This window comes from Triticum aestivum, chromosome 5A, assembly GCF_018294505.1.
Source record: "Triticum aestivum cultivar Chinese Spring chromosome 5A, IWGSC CS RefSeq v2.1, whole genome shotgun sequence".
NCBI lineage: Eukaryota > Viridiplantae > Streptophyta > Magnoliopsida > Poales > Poaceae > Triticum > Triticum aestivum.
Genome location: NC_057806.1, coordinates 549,867,544 through 549,886,473, shown reverse-complemented (window position 1 = coordinate 549,886,473; position 18,930 = coordinate 549,867,544). Strand labels below are relative to the sequence as shown.

General features: G+C 46.6%; 4 protein-coding genes and 2 pseudogenes across 4 annotated transcripts; 1 reads left to right on the top strand and 5 right to left on the bottom strand.

Moving 5' to 3' along the window:
- Nucleotides 1–2,824: 2,824 nt before the first annotated feature.
- On the bottom strand, nt 2,825–3,410 carry LOC123104696 (auxin-responsive protein SAUR36-like; annotated as a pseudogene).
- A 1,527-nt stretch (nt 3,411–4,937) lies between these two features.
- Nucleotides 4,938–5,380, bottom strand: LOC123104702 (auxin-responsive protein SAUR36). Its single transcript, XM_044526577.1, has one exon. The coding sequence runs from the start codon at nt 5,378–5,380 to the stop codon at nt 4,961–4,963; it is 420 nt and encodes a 139-aa protein (XP_044382512.1). The 3' UTR covers nt 4,938–4,960.
- Nucleotides 5,381–5,417: 37 nt separating this feature from the next.
- On the top strand, nt 5,418–9,157 carry LOC123104705 (auxin-responsive protein SAUR36). Its single transcript, XM_044526580.1, has 2 exons — nt 5,418–5,724; nt 5,798–9,157. Exon 2 carries the CDS (start codon nt 7,838–7,840, stop codon nt 8,246–8,248), a length of 411 nt encoding a protein of 136 aa, XP_044382515.1. The 5' UTR covers nt 5,418–5,724; nt 5,798–7,837; the 3' UTR covers nt 8,249–9,157.
- Nucleotides 9,158–9,284: 127 nt separating this feature from the next.
- On the bottom strand, nt 9,285–10,125 carry LOC123104703 (auxin-responsive protein SAUR36-like). The gene has a single exon (XM_044526578.1). It carries the CDS (start codon nt 9,722–9,724, stop codon nt 9,305–9,307), a length of 420 nt encoding a protein of 139 aa, XP_044382513.1. The 5' UTR covers nt 9,725–10,125; the 3' UTR covers nt 9,285–9,304.
- A 2,632-nt stretch (nt 10,126–12,757) lies between these two features.
- LOC123104700 (auxin-responsive protein SAUR36-like) lies at nt 12,758–14,641 on the bottom strand. Its single transcript, XM_044526575.1, has one exon. The coding sequence runs from the start codon at nt 13,330–13,332 to the stop codon at nt 12,910–12,912; it is 423 nt and encodes a 140-aa protein (XP_044382510.1). The 5' UTR covers nt 13,333–14,641; the 3' UTR covers nt 12,758–12,909.
- Nucleotides 14,083–17,104, bottom strand: LOC123101526 (receptor-like protein EIX2; annotated as a pseudogene).
- Nucleotides 17,105–18,930: the final 1,826 nt, after the last annotated feature.

Genomic DNA, 18,930 nt, shown 5'->3' with positions numbered 1-18,930 from the left:
GCTAATGTTTATTTTCCTATGAAATGTGGAGGATAGGAAGAATTCCTCCATAGGAATAGGGTTCCATTCCTACAAACCAAAGGGCTCTAAAGGAATTTTTCCTATAGAAATCCTATCCTATGAAATTCCTACAAGATTCCTCTAAACCAAAGGAGGCCTAAATTTTTATAGGAAACTGTAAGAACATAATGTGAAGTGGAGTTCACATATGAGATGCTGCTAATCAAACAGACCATCAACTAAAGAGGTGACGTGAGATTATTGAGCAAGTTGTTTGGACCACTGACGACCTTGAATCTGGTGGTTCAGCAACAACTGTTATGGGCATAACCAACTTTCAGACTATATATCAGGGGCCACCCTCTGTATATTTAACCAGGATTTAATCAATCATTTAAATAATTTGTATCATGTTGCACGATCACAAGAGAGTATACATTGATAGTGATTATGTGGGAGATCCTTGCACAATCACAAGAGAGTATATATTGATAGAGAGTATACTAAGAAAGTGTGACCAGATGGCTAAATCTTGTACAACTATTGCCTGCAGGTATTCGACACGGGAACGTGGCATTTCCGAGATCTGCTGAGGGCCAAAAGTTACTCTTGCAATGTTTGTAAGCTGCCAGTATCTCTGAATCCTTTCAGCTTTCCACATGTATAAGTTGATTTTAGACTGCTTTTTCTATATCATATTCTGTCATGCAATGTCTCAAAGTAGGATGTACCTGTGATTGCGTTTTAATATGGATTGTCTTTCTTGTGTGCTGTTTCTTAGAGGATCTGATTTTGCACACACAGCTGAATGATATATAAGCAATTAGGTAACACTTTGACATCCAATAGATGCACTATATTTTGGGTCTAGGTCTCATTTTAAGTTGAAACAAGACAAGTAATGCCCACAGGAACATGAAGACCAGGAAACATGGCTCGAACGAAGTAATCACATGACGCACTGCAAATGCAAAATATATATTCCTACAAGTTGCTTGTACTGAATACCGATATGTTCAGGCCAGAAGTATAGACAGTGCACATAAACCATGGGCTCTATCAGTCTTCACACGCTTCAACACATTTGAGACATGGTGATATGGAGGGCTGGTCCATGAAAAATATCTTAGCTTTTCTAACCATTTCGCGTGCCAGTACTAGAGTACACTATCATTCAACCAGTATTGGTTGCTGCATCACATGCCATACAGCTGGTCTCATCAAAATCTTATCAAATCACACTGTCTCTTCAGCATTGCACATGCCATGTTTATACCCTTGTCTCATGTGGTCCTGTCCACACTTGTGCTCGTAGCCACACCTAACCCTTCTACTGCTCTCTTCCTTCAAATATAAATCCACAGCTTGCTCACACAGCCACTTCATCCATGAATAAGATAGCAATCTAAGCATCACACCTTCCTGAGAAAAAGAGCATTTTAGGAAGGACACCACAGAATCATGATTCATCCAAAGAAGCTGGCTCAACTGGCTAAGAAGTTGCAGAGGCTGGTGGCAGCCGGTGGCCAGGAGACTGCAGACACCGATGGATGCTGCAGCACTGCTTCTGTTGCAGACAAGGGCCATTGTGTCGTGTACACCGCTGATGGATCACGGTTCGAGGTCCCATTGGCTTACCTTGGCACAGTGGTCTTCAGAGAGCTCCTACGGATGTCTCAAGAGGAGTTTGGTTTCACCTGCGACGGCAAGATCACATTGCCCTGTGATGCCTCTGTGCTGGAGTATGTGATGTGTTTGATTAGGAGAGATGCCTCTGAAGAGGTCGAGAAGGCATTCCTGAGCTCCATAGTGAGGCCTTGCTACACTGCGAGTTGTTTGCCTTCATCAGCTGGATTTTATCAGCAATTTTCTGTTTGTAGCTAGTGGTACATGTTTTTTTTCAGTTAGATATGTCAGTTGTCAGGACAATAGGAAATGCAACAGAGATCCTATTTTCTCATCTTAGCAGACCAGTGAATTTTCTGAAAATGTCAGTTTCCTGTGATTATTCACATCTGCATCTTTTGCATTGCTACTTGTTAAATGTTCTTGATAAGACTAGCAAGCTTTCTTGTAAAAAAGAAGTCATCCTGCTAGTCAGTCAATTGGTTTCGTTGATGAATTTTGGAAGATGTTTGCATAACTTGAAAACATAGTCAACGGAGAATTTGAAGCTACACTTATGTTTGCCAAATTCTCAAGCACTGATGAAAAAAGATAAAACAGAGGGGTTACACCTCGATTATACATAATAGTGTCAAAAAGTTGAACTTGAACTGGAACCAACCACTGTATGAGCCTCCTTTTGTTCCGTTTGCTTGTCTTTCGTCTGATCTTGTTGTAAATTCCTGCTCTGAGTAATGAACTTGGCAGCTCTCCTGATATATTGGAAAAAGAGATACCATTGCCTTGAGTCTCAACTGAGAAATGTGGTCTACATCTGCAATGCTAGCTAGGTATTGTTTTGTTAAGCAGCGCTTTGGTTGTTGCGAGTCTAGCAACTTGCTGGACAGTTCATACGGTCTGCATGATTTCTTAGTCCCAGCTACTCTCCTCATAGAATCCTAACGAGAAGCTCAATTTTGTACTGGATCGGGCACTCTATTAGTAAACCCATTTGGATGGATTTACCAGATTAGGGGATATATTGTTTGGCAGTTTTTTAAGCTCATTGAGAAACATTTATCCTGCCCATTTGAACGTTTCTTTGTAAATTTTTGGTCTGAGGCCACGTAACTGCGCAGAAGAATTCTTTGACTTGTTCTGTTCAAGTCCTAAAAGCGACTAGTCATTTATGTCCGCAGAAATATATATGCTGGAGGAATGATGTTTGTAACCATTTTTCGATTGCTTAATCGGTTGCAAAACTAAAATTCTTTGCATAGAGCATCTTCTTTCCTATTCCCTACTTTGAACTACTTTACATACAAAAGTACAAAACATGATGACAGTTAGCAATTACAGACAATAACATGTTGGCTAACTCCCACAGGTGGAGCTGCATAGTAGCATGGCATCACCATGGAGCTAAGGAACACCGCCTCCATCTCACGGAGGCACTTCTCCTGAGCAAGGACATGGCGTACTCCATCACCATGGCGTCACAGGGCAGCTTGATCCCTCCTTCACGGCCTGCGAAACCAAACACCTCTTCGGACATCCGCGGGAGCTCACTTAAGACCACCGTGCTGAGGTATGCCAATGGCAGCACGAACCGTCCCCCGTCAGTGGTGTACATGACACAGTGGCCCTTTCCTGCCACTGCTGTTGAGCACCCATCGACTTCTGTTTTTTTTTTTGCGGGTGGCATCGACTTCTGTTGTTGCCGTCATGGTAGGCCGCTTCCTCTCGAGAGCTGCTGCTCTCTGCCACTTCTTTGCTAGCTGAGCAATTCTCCTGGAGTTGATCATGGTTGGTTCTTTTTTGCTGGGAGTGCAGATGCTTTGTTTGTGGATGAAGTGATGCTGTTTTGAGGCCACTGGACCAAGAATTTATAGCTCGAGATATGAGCCCTGTCAAGTGCCATTGATGATTGGGTAAGGGGACAAGGCCACGAGGTTCATTTGTGCAATGCTGCAAGCAGCTTAAGGATTATGTATTTCTATGGGCCAAATCTTTGGTGCATGATGGATACTGCCATAGTGGCACGTCTGGTGGATAAGTGACACGAGGACCCCATGCAAACTGGGTTCCAGCATTGTGCAATGAGATATTGGCAGACAAGCCTTGTGCAGGCATCTTGGGCCCAGCCTTCTGATGGATGGGCTACGTCTTATTCGGAATCTTGTGTTATGAGAGTGACACCGTCAAGGATTAGCTACTTATGCCTAGTTGCACGAGTAATGATTTCACAATGATAAGGGGATCCAAGTCTTGCACTCTGCAATTCATCAACGCTGAGATTGCAGCAATCAGTTGGAGGGCCAGTGCCATGGGGCTAGCTAGCTAGCATGGTTTGCACTTCAATGCAAATCATTAACATCTTGATTAGGTTTGATGGGGACTACATTAACTGATGCAATACGAGCAAGTTGCTGAACAGTTCCATATACTGATAATTAATGGCCTACCTGACTTCTAAGTGGCATCCATTTCTCAGCGCCTTCTCCGCGTTTTCCTGTGGATCGAAAACCAGCTGCAAGCTTGCAAAACATGGGTCCCGTAAATTTAGCTGAAAGTCATGTTTGACAGGTATGGACAAGTTTTATGTTGCACACTTCCCTTTGAGCATTTTCAGGCCTACTGCCTTCTGTTAAGTCTCATTTTATCCTTTCAAGGTCGTTCAATTTATACGTAACAGCTAGACATGACCAATTATTTACTCAAAAAATTGATCTGTAGTTTGTACTGCTAAATGAAAATTTGCTCTTCCACTTTTGGATTTTATGCAAAAAAAGATATAACAGCTGATATGCCCCGTCTGCCTGGTGAACATCTTTTAATGTATTTAAAACAAGAACACCCTCAGTAATTGCAGAAAATTGCTTCTGTAATATGCATTATCTGAGAGAACTGTATATATTATAGATCATAGAACAGTGGAAGAGTTTTGAGTTGCTGTTAATTTTCTTGAAATTATTACTTCAATAAATATAATTCTTTGGTTTATTTAGCATATAATAGAATCACATATTGCTTCTCTTAATGGTAGTGTTGCTTGTCAGGTGTTAGCTGCTATGAGCTACTCCCTCTGTCCCATAATGTAAGACGTTTTTGCAAGCTATGTTAGCTTGTAAAAACGTCTTACATTATGGGACGGAGGGAGTAGACATTGGTTTTCTGAAGCCTGAGGTTGTAGTATGGTCCAATTCTATGTAGTTGTAGGTAAGGGGACTCCGTAAGATGCAACACGCTTGGTGTGCTAATATGCAACTTCCATTCTCTAGTGTTCAACTATTTTCCATTGTATTGGACAAGACATGCAAAATGGAGAATAATGAGGCAAAAACTCTGCATATATTCAGGAGCTACAAACTGCAAGCTGCTGGTGCAGCGCTACATGTGGTACTGTACAGCTTGGATATTGGCAAGGCATCACTACAGAGCTCAGGAATGCCCTCTCTACTTCCTCTGAAGCATTTCTTCTGAGCAAGCACATTACATACTCCATCACGACTGCATCGAAGGGCAGTGTGATCCTGCTGTCGCATGTGAACCCAAACTCTTCCTGGGACATCCTTAGCAGCTCGCCGAAGACTGTCGTGCCGAGGTATGCCAACGGGACCTCGAACCGCCTCCCGTCGGCCGTGTACATGGCACAGTGACCTTTATCTGCGACCGGCAATGTCGTGCAGCATGCTTCGTCATCCCTGGCCACCGTCTTGACCCTTTGCCACTTCCTCACCAACTGAGCAAGCCTCTTGGGATGGATCATGGTCATTGCTGGGTGTTCTTGGTTCTCAGGTTTTTGGCTGAGAAATGTTTGGTCTGTGAGTTTGTTGATGAAGTGATGATGTCTTGGCCCCTGAATATATAGGCACAGAGATACGGGACTTACTAGCAGGTGAGAGGGGACAAGGTGCGTGGGCTGGTGGCTGTAAAGGGAGGTAGCCAGATTCAGATCAGATTTTGCTGGGCCATGGACTAGTGGGCTATGGCTAGGCAATCAGTGCATGCTACAGTCTGATGCTAAATTGGGTAGGGGCATTATATGCAACCATCTGGGGTCCAGCTTTTATGGATGTGTTCCCTTCGGTACGGTGTCCTGCATCACGAGATTGGGAGGTAAGCTAGTTAGTCTCATTCAAAAGAAATCATTTCTGAATGGCTTGATGACCCTGTCTTTGTACGTTTGCAGCAACCCGGTGATTGCAATCAGGTGAGGTGAAGAGCCAGTGTCACAGGGGACACTTCATATGATGGTCAGGAGTCTTGGGCTCTTTGCTGAGTAGATGCAGAGTATCCTTCACTGCTTTTGGGTGTACTTTGCACTTACAGCTGCAGCTGCATGCTGGGTGTTTGTTGGTTGCTTCAGCAGTGCTTTGATTGCTGCAAATCTAGCAAGTTGCCTGACAGCTCCATATCTCATGGTCTGCATGATTTCTAGCACCGCATGTGACGGCCATTTCCTGGCATCTTCGCTGCATTTTCCAAGGCCTACAACAGTTAGTAACCATCAGGCTGCCAACTTCGGCGAGAAAGTCTGCCCATGGCTTCAGGTAATGGCATTGAGTCCATTTGTACGGAGCTGTCATTAGTTCATTTCACTATTTTTTGGTAGGGACTAGGACTGCAATAATGCAAAATGCAACACACAGCTCATTTGTTAACCGATAGTTTACTTACATGTCCATGACAGATTGACAGGGTCATTGCTAGCAGTATCAAATTTTGTTTGCTAAACACAAGTCTTGATGAGATGTTGTGTCATAGAACTGATTTCTGTACATTCGCTGGTTTTCCAATCCCAATACAAATATCAACACTTTTATCTTTGGGTGACCAAAACACACTAGCCTTTTCTGCAGAAGGTCAGTTTCCTTTTTCCATCTGTGAAGATTGCGTCATTCTTTGTAACATTTTGGGTCTGAGGCCATATAACCGCGCAGAACAGATTTGTCGTGCTTATGCCCTACAAAACTGTGCTCAATCATTTATCTCTGCAACAAAGTATATACATCGAAAGAACAGTGGCCATTACTGTTTATCTTCCTTGGCTGTTTGTTTGTCAAGATCAAAATGCTTTACATCAACGGTTTCCCTCCCCCCTACCCCCCCCCCCCCCCCCCTTTTCCTACATGTAACTGAGTAGAAAGCAGGTGGTAATCAAGAGCTGCAGAGAGCAACATGCTGGACCACTCCCATAGGTGGCGCCACACCGCTTGCATCGTAGTGGCATTGCGATGGCATCGTTATGGAGCCGAGGAACCTTGCCTCCATCTCCGTGGAGGTGCTTCTGATCAAGCACATGTCATACTCCACTGCTGCATCGAAGGGAAGTTTGATCTTGCCGTCACCGCCTGTGAAGCCAAACTCTTCTTGGGACAAGCTGAGGAGCTCGCCAAAGACTGCCGTGACTAGAAACGCATGATGTCAGCCGTGTACACGACACATCGGCCTTTGCCATCCATTGCTGAGGCGTGTGCACGATCATTCAGTTTCTTTCTCCAGCGCCGCCGCTGACCAGGTGAGCCTCTTCCTCCCGAGGACCACTATCCTCTGCCACTTCTCGGCCAGCTGAGCAAGTCTCCTTGCACTCACCATGGTAGCTACTTGTCTTTCTGGAAACTGAAGAGATTCTGCTGTCAGCTTGAGCTTGGAATGCTTTGTCCTGTGGATGGAGCGATGGTGTTTGGAGACACTTAGCATGGATTTATATCTCAGGGCTGCAACGGGGAAGAGACAAGGCCATGAGCAGCCACGATTGTGCTGGGGCAAGTGTTTGGCGCGTGCTGGAGCTTGGGTTGGACATTGCCTATGCTACCATACTAACCTGTCTAGCACGAAGACCCATGTTAATTGTGAATCTGCAATGCCCACTGCAAAATACAGCTACTTGCAAGTTGCCTGAGTTAGCACAATGGCTGAGCACTCACTGATGACCCAAAATTTGGTCCCATAGAAATATCATAAAAATCGTTCATCACATTGTCTGTAGCTACTTCCACCAACATTGCACACAGAGCACTCATGGCATTGCCTCCTACCCACCTCTCTTGCTGATAGCTACACACGACCCACACGCATATGCACTGTCCTGAGCCCTCTCTTCTTTCGACTATAAAACCGTGGCCTGCTCAACACAAACTTCATCTCATCTGCAAGCAAGATCACCACACCTTCAGACTTTCAGAACCAAAGTGAAATTTAGCTAGCCAGGAGCACACCAGACTCAAACATGATCCATCCAAAGAAGTTTGCTCAGCTGGCCAAAAAGTGGCAGAGGAAGGTCGCGGCCAGGGCCGGTGGCCAGCAAGCTGATGAGTGCTGCAGCCCAGTCGCTGACAAGGGCCATTGCGTGGTGTACACCGCCGACGGGGCGCGGTTCGAGGTCCCGCTGGCGTACCTCGGCACGACAGTCTTCACCGAACTCCTGAGGATCGCCGGGGAGGAGTTTGGCTTCACGAGCAGCCAGGGAGGCAGGATCACGCTGCCTTGCAATGCCGCGGTTATGGACTATGTCTTGTGCCTGGTTAGGAGAGATGCCTCCGAGGAGGTCGAGAGAGCGTTCTTGAGCTCCATTGTTGGCCATTGCCATGGCCAAGATGCATCGGTGGGACCTACCCATCAATTTGCTCTTTGCACGTAGCTTAGTTTTTTTTTTTTTTTGGTCAGACCTCAAGAAATTGTACAGTCCGATATAAGATTGTAGTATCATAGGAAATGGAACATGGCGAATATATCTTTTTCTCTCAGAGAAATCTAATACTTTGCCACTCTAAATCCAAGCACATTATTTGCTGTTGTTTGAACAGAGTACTGGGGAAATAGAAACAAACCATAGCTTAGCTACTGAAAATCTGACATATCTTTGGTATCATAGGAAATGATACAAAATGTATCTTTGTCTCAGAGAAATCTAATACTTTGCCACTCTAAAATCCAAGCACCTTATTTGCTGTATCGGAAGAAAGTAGAGACAAACCGTGGGCTTAGAATTTGTGGACATGAAATTCATGAGCAGGAGGGTGGGGATCTTCTGTTCCGTAGACATTACCCAAAATCTACATAAACCCTATTTTACATTGAGGTCTTTGACATGAGAATGCTACCTCTGCGATCTACCTAACTTGCTAATTGCCACTACCTTTGAAAGCGTACGTCCTTTTTGTATGCAGCTTATCACATTTTGTGATACATCAGCCCTTAAGAGTTTTACCTTGAGGGTTCATCATTGAAATCATTCATGAAACATGTGCTGATATATCTTGCCCGACTAGTAAGCTGACAGAAAATTGCTTCTGCAATATGTATTAATGAGAGAAGGGTATATGATAGATCATGGAACAACGAAAGAGTGGCTGTTGGCTTTCTTGAAATACTTCATTAATAAATACAAATTTTTTATTTTTTAAATCATAGAATAGAATCACATCTTTGGTAGTTTTACTGGTAGGGGTGCTTGTTAGGTGTTAGCTTCTACGAGCTAGACATTTTGTACACTGAATCCTGAAGTTATAGTTAATCACTCTTCTGTGCCCTATGGCCTAATGCCATATAGTTCTAGTTAATGGTTCTTTGTATAATGCAACAAGCTGGTATACTAGTATATAATTTCCTATTCTCCAGTGTTGAACTATTTTAAATTACATTTCATAAGAGATGCAAAATGGAGAACAATGAGGGACAAAAAATCTGCATATATTCAGGAGCTACAAACTGCAAGCTGCTGGTGCAGCGCTGCATGTGGAACTGTACAGCTTGGATACTGGCAAGGCATCACTACAGAGCTCAGGAGCGCCCTCTCTACTTCTTCCGATGCATTTCTTCTAAGCAAGCACATAACATAGCCCATCACTACCGCATCGAAGGGCAGCGTAATCCTGCCGTCACGTGTGAACCCAAACTCTTCCTGGGACATCTTTAGCAGCTCGCCGAAGACTGTCGTGCCGAGATACGCCAACGGGACCTCAAACCGCCTCCCATCGTCTGTGTACATGGCACAGTGACCTTTATCTGCGACCGGCGATGTCGTGCAGCATGCTTCGTCGTCTCTCGATGCCGCCTTGACCCTTTGCCACTTCCTCACCAACTGAGCAAGCCTTTTGGGGTGGATCATGGTCATGGCTGGGTGTTCTTTGTTCTCAGGTTTTTGGCTCAGAAATGCTTTGGTCTGTGAGTTTGTTGATGAAGTGATGGTGTCTTGGCCCCTGAATATATAGGCACAGAGATACGGGACTTAGTAGCAGCTGAGAGGGGACAAGGTGCGTGGGCTGGTGGCTGTAAAGGGAGGCAGCCAGATTCAGATCAGATTTTGCTGGGCCATGGCTTACTGTGTAGAGGCAAAGGTAGTGGACTAGTGGGCTGAGCAATCAGATGCATGCTACAGTCCTTGATGCTAAAGTGGGCAGGGGCATTATATGCAACCATCTGGGGTCCAGGTTTTATGGATGTGTTCCATTCGCTACGGTGTCACGAGATTGGGAGGTAAACTAGTTAGTCTCGCTCATAAGCAATCATTTCTGAATGGTTCGATGACCCTGTCTTTGTACGTTTGCAGCAACCCGGTGATTGCAATCAGGTGAGGTGAAGAGCCAGTGTCACAGGGGACACTGCATATGATGGTCAGGAGTCTTTGCAGAGTAGATGCAGAGTATGCTTCACTGCTTTTGGGTGTGTACTTTGCACTTACAGCTGCTGCTGCATGCTAGGTGTTTATTGGTTGGTTTAGCAGTGCTTTGATTGCTGCAAATCTAGCAAGTTGCCTGACAGCTCCATATCTCATGGTCTGCAAGATTTGTAGCACAGCATGTGACAGCCATTTCCTGGTATCTCCGCTGCATTTTTCAATGGGCCTATGACCAGTTGGTAACCATCAGGTCGCCACCTTCAGCGGGAAAGTCTACCCTTGCCAGCCATCGCCGAATACGACGTGCCGCACGGTCCTTTCGTTTCTTTCTCCAGCACCGTCGACGACCAAGTGAGCCTCTTTCTTCTGAGGACCGCCATCTTCTGCCACTTCTTGGACAGCTGAGCAAGTCTCCTGGCACTCACCATGGTAGCTTCTTGTGTTTCTGGAAACTGGAGAGATTTTTTTGTCAGCTCGAGCTTGGAATGCTTCTTGTGTTTCTTGGATGGAGCGATGGTGTTTGGAGACACTTAGCCATGGTTTTATATCTCTGGGCTTCCATGTGCAGGAGACAAGACCATGAGCAGCCACAATTGTGCTGGGGCAAGTGTTCGGTGTGTGCCGGAGCTTGGCTTGGTGATTGCGTATGCTACCATACTGACCGGTCTGGCACGAGGACCCCATGTTAATTGTTTATCTGCAATGCCACCGCAAAATACAGCAGCTTGCAAGTTGCCTGAGTGGCACAATGGCTGATCATTCACCCAAAATCATTTATCACATTGTCTGTAGCTAGCGGCAACAACATTGCCTGCAGAGCACTCATGGCATTGTCTCCCGCCCACCGCTCTTGCTGACAGCTACACACAACCCACACATCAGACCTACCCTGAGTCCTCTCTTCCTTTCTACTATAAATCCATGGCCTGCTCATCACAAACTTCTTCATCTCATCTCCAAACAACATCATAGTTTACACCACACCTTCAGACTTTCAGAACTAAAGCGAAGTTTAGCTAGCCAGGAACACATCACTCAACCATGATCCATCCAAAGAAGCTTGCTCAGCTGGCCAAGAAGTGGCAGAGGAAGGTCGCGGCCGGGGCTGGTGGCCAGCAAGCCAGTGAGTGCTGCAGCACAGTCGCTGACAAGGGCCATTGTGTGGTGTACTCCGCCGACGGGGTGCGGTTCGAGGTCCCGCTGGCATACCTCGGCACGACGGTCTTCGTCGAACTCCTGAGGATGGCTGGGGAGGAGTTTGGCTTCGCGAGCAGCGAGGGAGGCAGGATCACGCTGCCCTGTGATGCCACGGTTATAGAGTATGTCTTGTGCCTAGTCAGAAGAGACGCCTCCGAGGAGGTCGAGAGAGCGTTCTTAAGCTCCATTGCTGGGCACTGCCATGGCCAAGATGCATCGATGGGACTCACCCATCAATTTGCTCTTTGTACGTAGTTTAGCTACTGAAAATCTGATTTTTTTGGTTGAATTGGTAGAAGTTTGTACAGCTCAATGTAAGATTCTATATCATAGGAAATGATACAAAATGAGAGAAATCTGCTAATTTGCCGCTCCAAAGTCCAAACACATTATTTTCCGTATTCGTACAGAGTACTGAAGAAAGCAGTGACAAACTTCTGAGGCGTGGATGATCTGACTGCAACTCTTTTCCTTGGAGAATCGTAGATTTATGACTGAGCAGTGCAGATCGGGGTGGGTTGAGCGGTCTATAGGTTCTTGCAGGGCATGGCCTCAACTGAAACCTGCCTGGGAAATGGGCGCCTCTGCTACCGCCGCTGCCCGCCACCAGTAGTGGCTGCTTCCGGATCTTCGTTGCTTCTTGCTAGTGCTGTTGAGTCCTTGGTGTCATTCTGGGAGCCTGCTAGTCAGATGCGCAGCTAGTGTCTGCAGGCGTGAGCTGGGCGCATCTTGTCGGCTCCTCCACACTCTGGTGAGACTTTTATACCTAGCTGGTGCTAGTCTGTAGCAAAGCATTAGATTTTTTCTCAAGTTCATGACCTGCTTGCTGTGACTCAAGAAGTGAAAAGACGTTTCCTTATGTTCTATCTCAGTCTGATTTCGGTTGGGCACAATGTCCCCAGCTTCTGAAGAAACTAGGAACTCATAAATCTTTTTTGAACTGCTTTTGATCTTCTGTTCCATAGACCCTACCCTAAATCTAGATGAACACTATTACTACATTGAAAGGTTCTTTGATAGCATTGTCATTCTTGTATGCAACTTTAACATATTTTGTGATACACGAGCACTTCTAGAGTTTTACCCTGGGGGTACATCATTGAAATCGTTCATGAAACTTCTGCGGATGTATCTCATGTGACTAGTAAACTCACAGCAAATTGCTTCTGCAAGATGAGGGAAGCGTATATTATAGATCATGAAACAACGAAAGAGTGGCTGTTATTTTCTTGAAATAATTAATTCATTACCAAATATAGTTTTGTGATTTATTATCATAGAACAGGAGCTAGACATTTGCACTCTGAATCTGAGGTTAAAGTAAATCACTTTGCTGCACCTTATGGGCTAATGGTATACATGTAGTTAATACTACTTCATATAATGCAATAAGCTGGTATGATAGTATTTAATTTCCATTCTTCGGTGTTGAACTATTTTCAGATGCAAAATGGAGAACAATGAGCGGAACACTCTGAATATATTCAGGAGCTACAAACTGCAAGCTGCTGGTGCAGCGTTACATGTGGCACCGTACAACTTAGATATTGGCAAGGCATCACTACAGAGCTCAGTAACGCCCTCTCTACTTCCTCCGATGCATTTCTACTGAGCAAGCACATGACATACTCCATCACTGCTGCATCAAAGGGCAGTGTTATCCTGCCGTCGCATGTGAACCCAAACTCTTCCTGGGACATCCTTAGCAGCTCGCCAAATACTGTCGTGCCAAGATACTCCAACGGGACCTCGAACCGCCTCCCATCAGCCGTGTAGATGGCACAGTGACCTTTATCTGCGACTGGCGATGTCGTGCAGCATACTTCGTCGTCTCTGGATGCTACCTGCTTGACCCTTTGCCACTTCCTCACCAACTGAGCAAGTCTCTTGGGGTGGATCATGGTCATGGCTGGGTGTTCTTGGTTCGGAGGTATGTTGCTCAGAAATGCTTAGTCTGTGAGTTTGTTGATGAAGTGATGTTGTCTTGGCCCCTGAATATATAGGCATAGAGATGTGAGACTTAATAGAAGTTGACAGGGGACAAGCTGTGTGCAATGATGTCTGTAAAGGGAGGCAGCCAGATTCAGATCAGATTTTGCTGGACCATAGCTTGATCTGTAGAGGCAAGGGTAGTGGACTAGTGGGCTAGTGGCTAGGCAATCAAGTGCATACTACAGTCTTTGATGCTAAATTGGGTAGAGGCATTATGCAACCATCTGGGGTCCAGGTTTTATGGATGTGTTCCATTTGGTACGGCGTCCTGCATCACGAGATTGGGAGGTAAGCTAGTTAGTCTCATTCAAAAGCAATCATGTCTGAATGGTACGATGACCCTGTCTTTGTACATTTGCAGCAACCCGGTGATTGCAATCAGGTGAGGTGAAGTGCCAGTGTCACAGGGGACACTGCATATGATGGTCAGGAGCCTTTGCCGAGTAGATGCAGATTACGCTTCACTGCCTTTGTGTGTGTACTTTGCACTTACAGTTGCAGCTGCAATGCATGCTATGTGTTTGTTGGTTGGTGTAGCAGTGCTTTGATTGCTGCAAATCTAGCAAGTTCTGCTGAGGGGTTCTGCTGAGGGCACAGCTCAACAAGCCCTGAAAATAAACAAAGGGGGCGGGACAACCGCAGCGTTCGAGACAACAACGAAGGATCTAATCCGGCTCGGGAGGTGGTGGAGGGAGCGGCGGAGCAAAGCAGAGAGCCAACGAGCGAAGGTCGGCGATGATGGAGGTGATGGCGTCGCGATCTTGGTGACGGCTAAGCGGCCGCCAAAGCTGCAAGAAATCACACAATTTGAACACAGCATCAGTAGCACGTCGAAGGGGGACCCGTTGAATGACAAGCTTATTTCGTACGGTCCACAGCGTCCAGGCGAGCACCCCAATGAGCAACTACCTAATGTGGCGGCCAGACAAGGGGGAGGACTGAACCTCAGAGAGGAGATCAGGGAAGTTAGTGTGACACCAGTTGCCACCGATGACCTCTCGGAGGCAGCCCCAAAGAAACTGGGCGGATACGCACGAGAAGAAGATGTGATTTGAGGTTTCTGCCGTCCCACATACGGGGCAGATACCATCACCGGGACCCTGGCGCTTCAGGACCTCCACGCTCGAGGGAAGCCGGCCACGGATCCATTGCCACATGAAGATTCTAATCTTGAGGGGCACGCGGATAGACCATATAGAGTCGAGGACGCTTGGTCCGGGAGAGTGCGCGATGGCGCGGTAGAGAGACTTCATGGAGAAGTGGCCAGAGGGCTCGAGACGCCAAGACAGGCGGTCGTCGCGGTGCTGCGACAAGTCAGGCTCATGGAGGGCCACCGAGTCAAGGAGCTCATGCCAAGCGGCAACCTCCGGCGGCCCAAATGGCCTCCGAAACGCGAGACGCCCTAAGTCAATAAGGGGCGACTCAACGGAGATCCTAGGATCGACCGCTATGGAAAAGAGGTCAGGGAACCGGGCCGCGAAAGGGAGATCACCGGCCCAGCGGTCGAACCAAAAAAGCGTGGCGGAACCAGTGCCAACCGCGATGGAGGTCCCAATGCGAAGGACCGGGAGGAGCTGAACGACAAACTGCCAAAACTGGGAACCACCCGTCCTAACGCAGAAAGCGAGGGGCTGGTCGCACAGGTACTTCGAGGACAGATTCAAGTATGATATATTTATAGGGAGCTGTGGAACTTGACCTGTAAGCTTGTTGGACCCGAGATATATAATTTTAGCTGACATGTGTTGCAGATTTGATGGTAATGAACCACGCAACATGTTTCCTGATGCATCCAAGTGCCGAGTTTGGGAAAATGTCACCCAGAACCAAACAGGAATAACATCATCCAAATTTGTATTTCCGAGAGCAAGAAAATCAATGTCAGTCTGCCATCTAAGCCATTCTGAAGAATGGGGGCCCACTGGGCATGACTGCAAGCTTATGTGCTTTAGTCTAAACGGAGGAACCCAATTTGAGTCAATATCCATTTTGAAGGAATTGTACGACAAGTCCAGATACTCTAAATTGAATAATCCTGAAAAATGCCCCTTCATAAGCACACCATTTAGTTTATTGAAGCTGAGATCCAACTCTATCAAGTTAACAAGTGCTCCAACTTCAGGGGGTAGGTTTCCGGTTGTATTGGTATTCCTCATTGACAAGATTTGTAACGTACTCCATGAGCACCTTGGCAATCGATCCATGAACTCCCCTATGCTCGCACCAATGTTGATTTCTACAAGACGCAACACTTTCAAATTGCACAAATTTTGTAAGTTGCTAGGTATCAAACCCACAAGATCATTTACACTCAAATCCATGACTTCAAGGGATGTCATATTTCCTAGTTCTTCAGGAATAGGTCCATGCCAGTCGCAGCCCACGAGGTAAAGCTCCTTAAGGCTTGTGAGATCCCAGAGAAACCAGTTGTGCTCTAGTGATGTGTTAAACAAGTTGGATGATAGGTCAAGGACTTCGAGATGTGTGAGGTTTGATTTCGAAGTAGCAGACACTGTGTTGTTAAGGCCGCAATCTGCTAAGCGAAGCACTTTCAGAGAAGAAAGTGTGTTAACCATGTGAACCCAACCATGCACAGCACCAAGGTCCACTTGGCTCAAGTCAACATGACTCAGCAATGATAGACATGACAACCATGCAAGATCCAACGTGTGGAGATGATAATAATAATTCCCACTAACATCAAGAATTGCAATTTCGAGAGATTACCGAGCTGTGAAGGTATTCTCCCACCGAAAGCTGAGGACGAGAGGTTGAGGTACCTTAGATTCTTCAGAGAGCCCACAAAAACAGGTATGCTAGCGCCATTGAAGTCATTCCAACTCAGATCAAGATACCTCAACTGTTGTAAGTCAGCCAAAGAGGAGCTCATCTCATCTGTTGACAAGCTCAAGATGTCGTACACGCTGTAGCCATACGTGTTGCGGAGGTTGAGCTTGACGACATGGCCTGTTCTGTTGCTGCACCTGACTCCGTTCCATTGACAACAATCTTGGCCCTGCCATGACGAGAGATGGCGAGCAGGGTCCAGAAGGCTTGCCTTGAAGGACAGAAGCGCATCCCGCTCTCTGCTGATGCAGGTTCCAGTCCCAGTTGATATCCTTGCATGAGCACGAGAATCAGATGACGATAGTTGGAAAATCAATAGGCAAAGTATTGCTACAACGCGTCGGGCAAGGTGCCCAAGCTGAGCCATATTGGTCGAGCGGGGTGACAGTGGATGGGAACGATGGCGGAATGGCCGGAGAGAGTACCTGATCCCACACCACAAGCACAATATATGAACTGACTTACTTCACAATATATGATCTATGATATTACTGTTCCCAAGCTCTGGTCTTGGGATGCATACTTTTCTTATGCAGAAAGTCATGGCTGGAGTAGGTTTAGACTTTTCTTACACTATTTCCCCAAGTTTTGGTCTTCGTGTACACAAGGCGGCAGCCCTTGCCAGCCTACATCGAGTACGACGTACCACAGGACCCTTCGGTTTCTTTCTCCACCACCGCCGACGACCAGGTGAGCCTCTTCCACCCGCAGACCACCATCCTCTGCCACTTCTTCGCCAGCTGAGCAAGTCTTGTGGCACTCACCATGGTAGCTTCTTGTGTTTCTGATTACTGAAAACTGAAGAGATTCTTTTGTCGCCTCGAGCTTGGAATGCTTTCTCCTGTTGGTGCAGCGATGGTCTTTGGAGACACTTAGCCATGGATTTATATCTCAGTGCAGCCACGGGCAGGAGACAAGGCCATGAGCAGCCGAAGTTGTGCTGAGGCAAGTGTTTGGCAAGTGCATGCGCTACCATGCTGATCGGTCTAGCACAAGGACCCCAAGTTAATTGTGAATCTGCGATGCCCACCGCAAAATACTGCTACTTGCAAGTTGCCTGAGTGGGTACAATGGCTGATCACTCACCCAAAATCTGGTCCCGCAGACATCTCGTCAAAATCAGTGATCACATTGTCTGTAGCTAGCTGCAACAGCATTGCATGCGAAGCACTCATGGCATTGTCTCCTGCCCACCGCTCTTTCTGATAGCTACACACAACCCGCACATGCGCACTGCCCTGATCCCTCTCTTCCTTCTACTATAAATCCATGGCCTGCTCATCACAAACTTCTTCATCTCATCTGCAAACAACATCACTATCTACACCACACCTTCAGACTTTTGGAGCCAAAGTGAAATTTGGCCAGCCAAGAACACTTCAGACTCAAACATGATTCATTCAAAGAGGCTTGCTCAGCTGGCCCAGAAGTGGCAGAGGAAGGTGGCGGCCGGAGCTGGTGGCCAGCAGACCCGCGAGTGCTGCAGCACGGTCGCTGACAAGGGCCATTGCGTGGTGTATGCTGCTGATGGGGCACGGTTCGAGGTCCCGCTGGCATACCTCCGCACGACAGTCTTCGGCGAGCTCCTGAGGATGTCCGGGGAAGAGTTCGGCTTCGCGAGCAGCGAGAGAGGCAGGATCATGCTGCCCTGCGATGCCGTGGTTGTGGAGTATGTCTTGTGCCTGGTCAGGAGAGACGCCTCCAAGGAGGTCGAGAGAGCGTTCTTGAGCTCCATTTCTGGGCATTGCCATAGCCAGGATGCATCGGTGGGACTCACCCATAAAGTTGCGCTTTGTACATAGCTTAGCTACTGAAAATCTGAAATATTTTTGGTAGAAACACAAGAAGTTTGTACAGTCTGATGTAAGAGTCTATTATCACAGGAAATGACACAAAATATATCTTTTTCTCTCAGAGAAATCTAATACTTGGCCACTCCAAAGCCCAAGCATATTATTTGCCGTAGTTCGTACAGTGTGCTGAAGAAAGTAGACAAACTGCTGTCTCAAAGGGCGTGAATGTCTGAAGGAGGCGAAATTCTTTTAAGTGCGTTGATGTCAGCGACGGGCCTGCAGAGGCGTTGATGATTATACTGCCAACCGTCGATTTATGGCTAAGCGATGCAGATCCAGGTGGGTTGAGTGGTCTATGGGTTTTTGCTGGGCATGAAGCCTGCCTGGGAAATGAACTCCTCTGCTGCCGCTGTTGCCTCCAGCAGTAGTGGCTTCTTCCTGATCTTCGTTCTCCTGTGCCAGCGCCGTTGAGTCCTCGGCTTCATTCTGGGAGCCTGCTATTTAGACGGGCAGCTAGTGTCTGCAGGTGTGGGCTGGGCGGCTCTTGTCGGCTTCTCCACAATCCGATCAGAATTTAATACCGAATAAGCCCTCTAGCTGGACTTGTCTGCAGAAAAGCAAGCAGATTTTCTCAAGTTCTTCATGACCTGCCTTTTGTAATTCAAGAAGTGAAAAGACACTTCCTTCTGTTCTATATCAGTCTGATTTTGGTTGGGCACAAACTAGGATATCATAAATCTTTCTGATACTGCATTTGATGTTCTGCTCCATAGACATTGTTAGAGTTATAATATAAGTCATGTACCCCTTTGTATTTATCCCGTCGTATGAGGGGTTTCCTGCATATGTTCCATACCTGTACATGTATATATA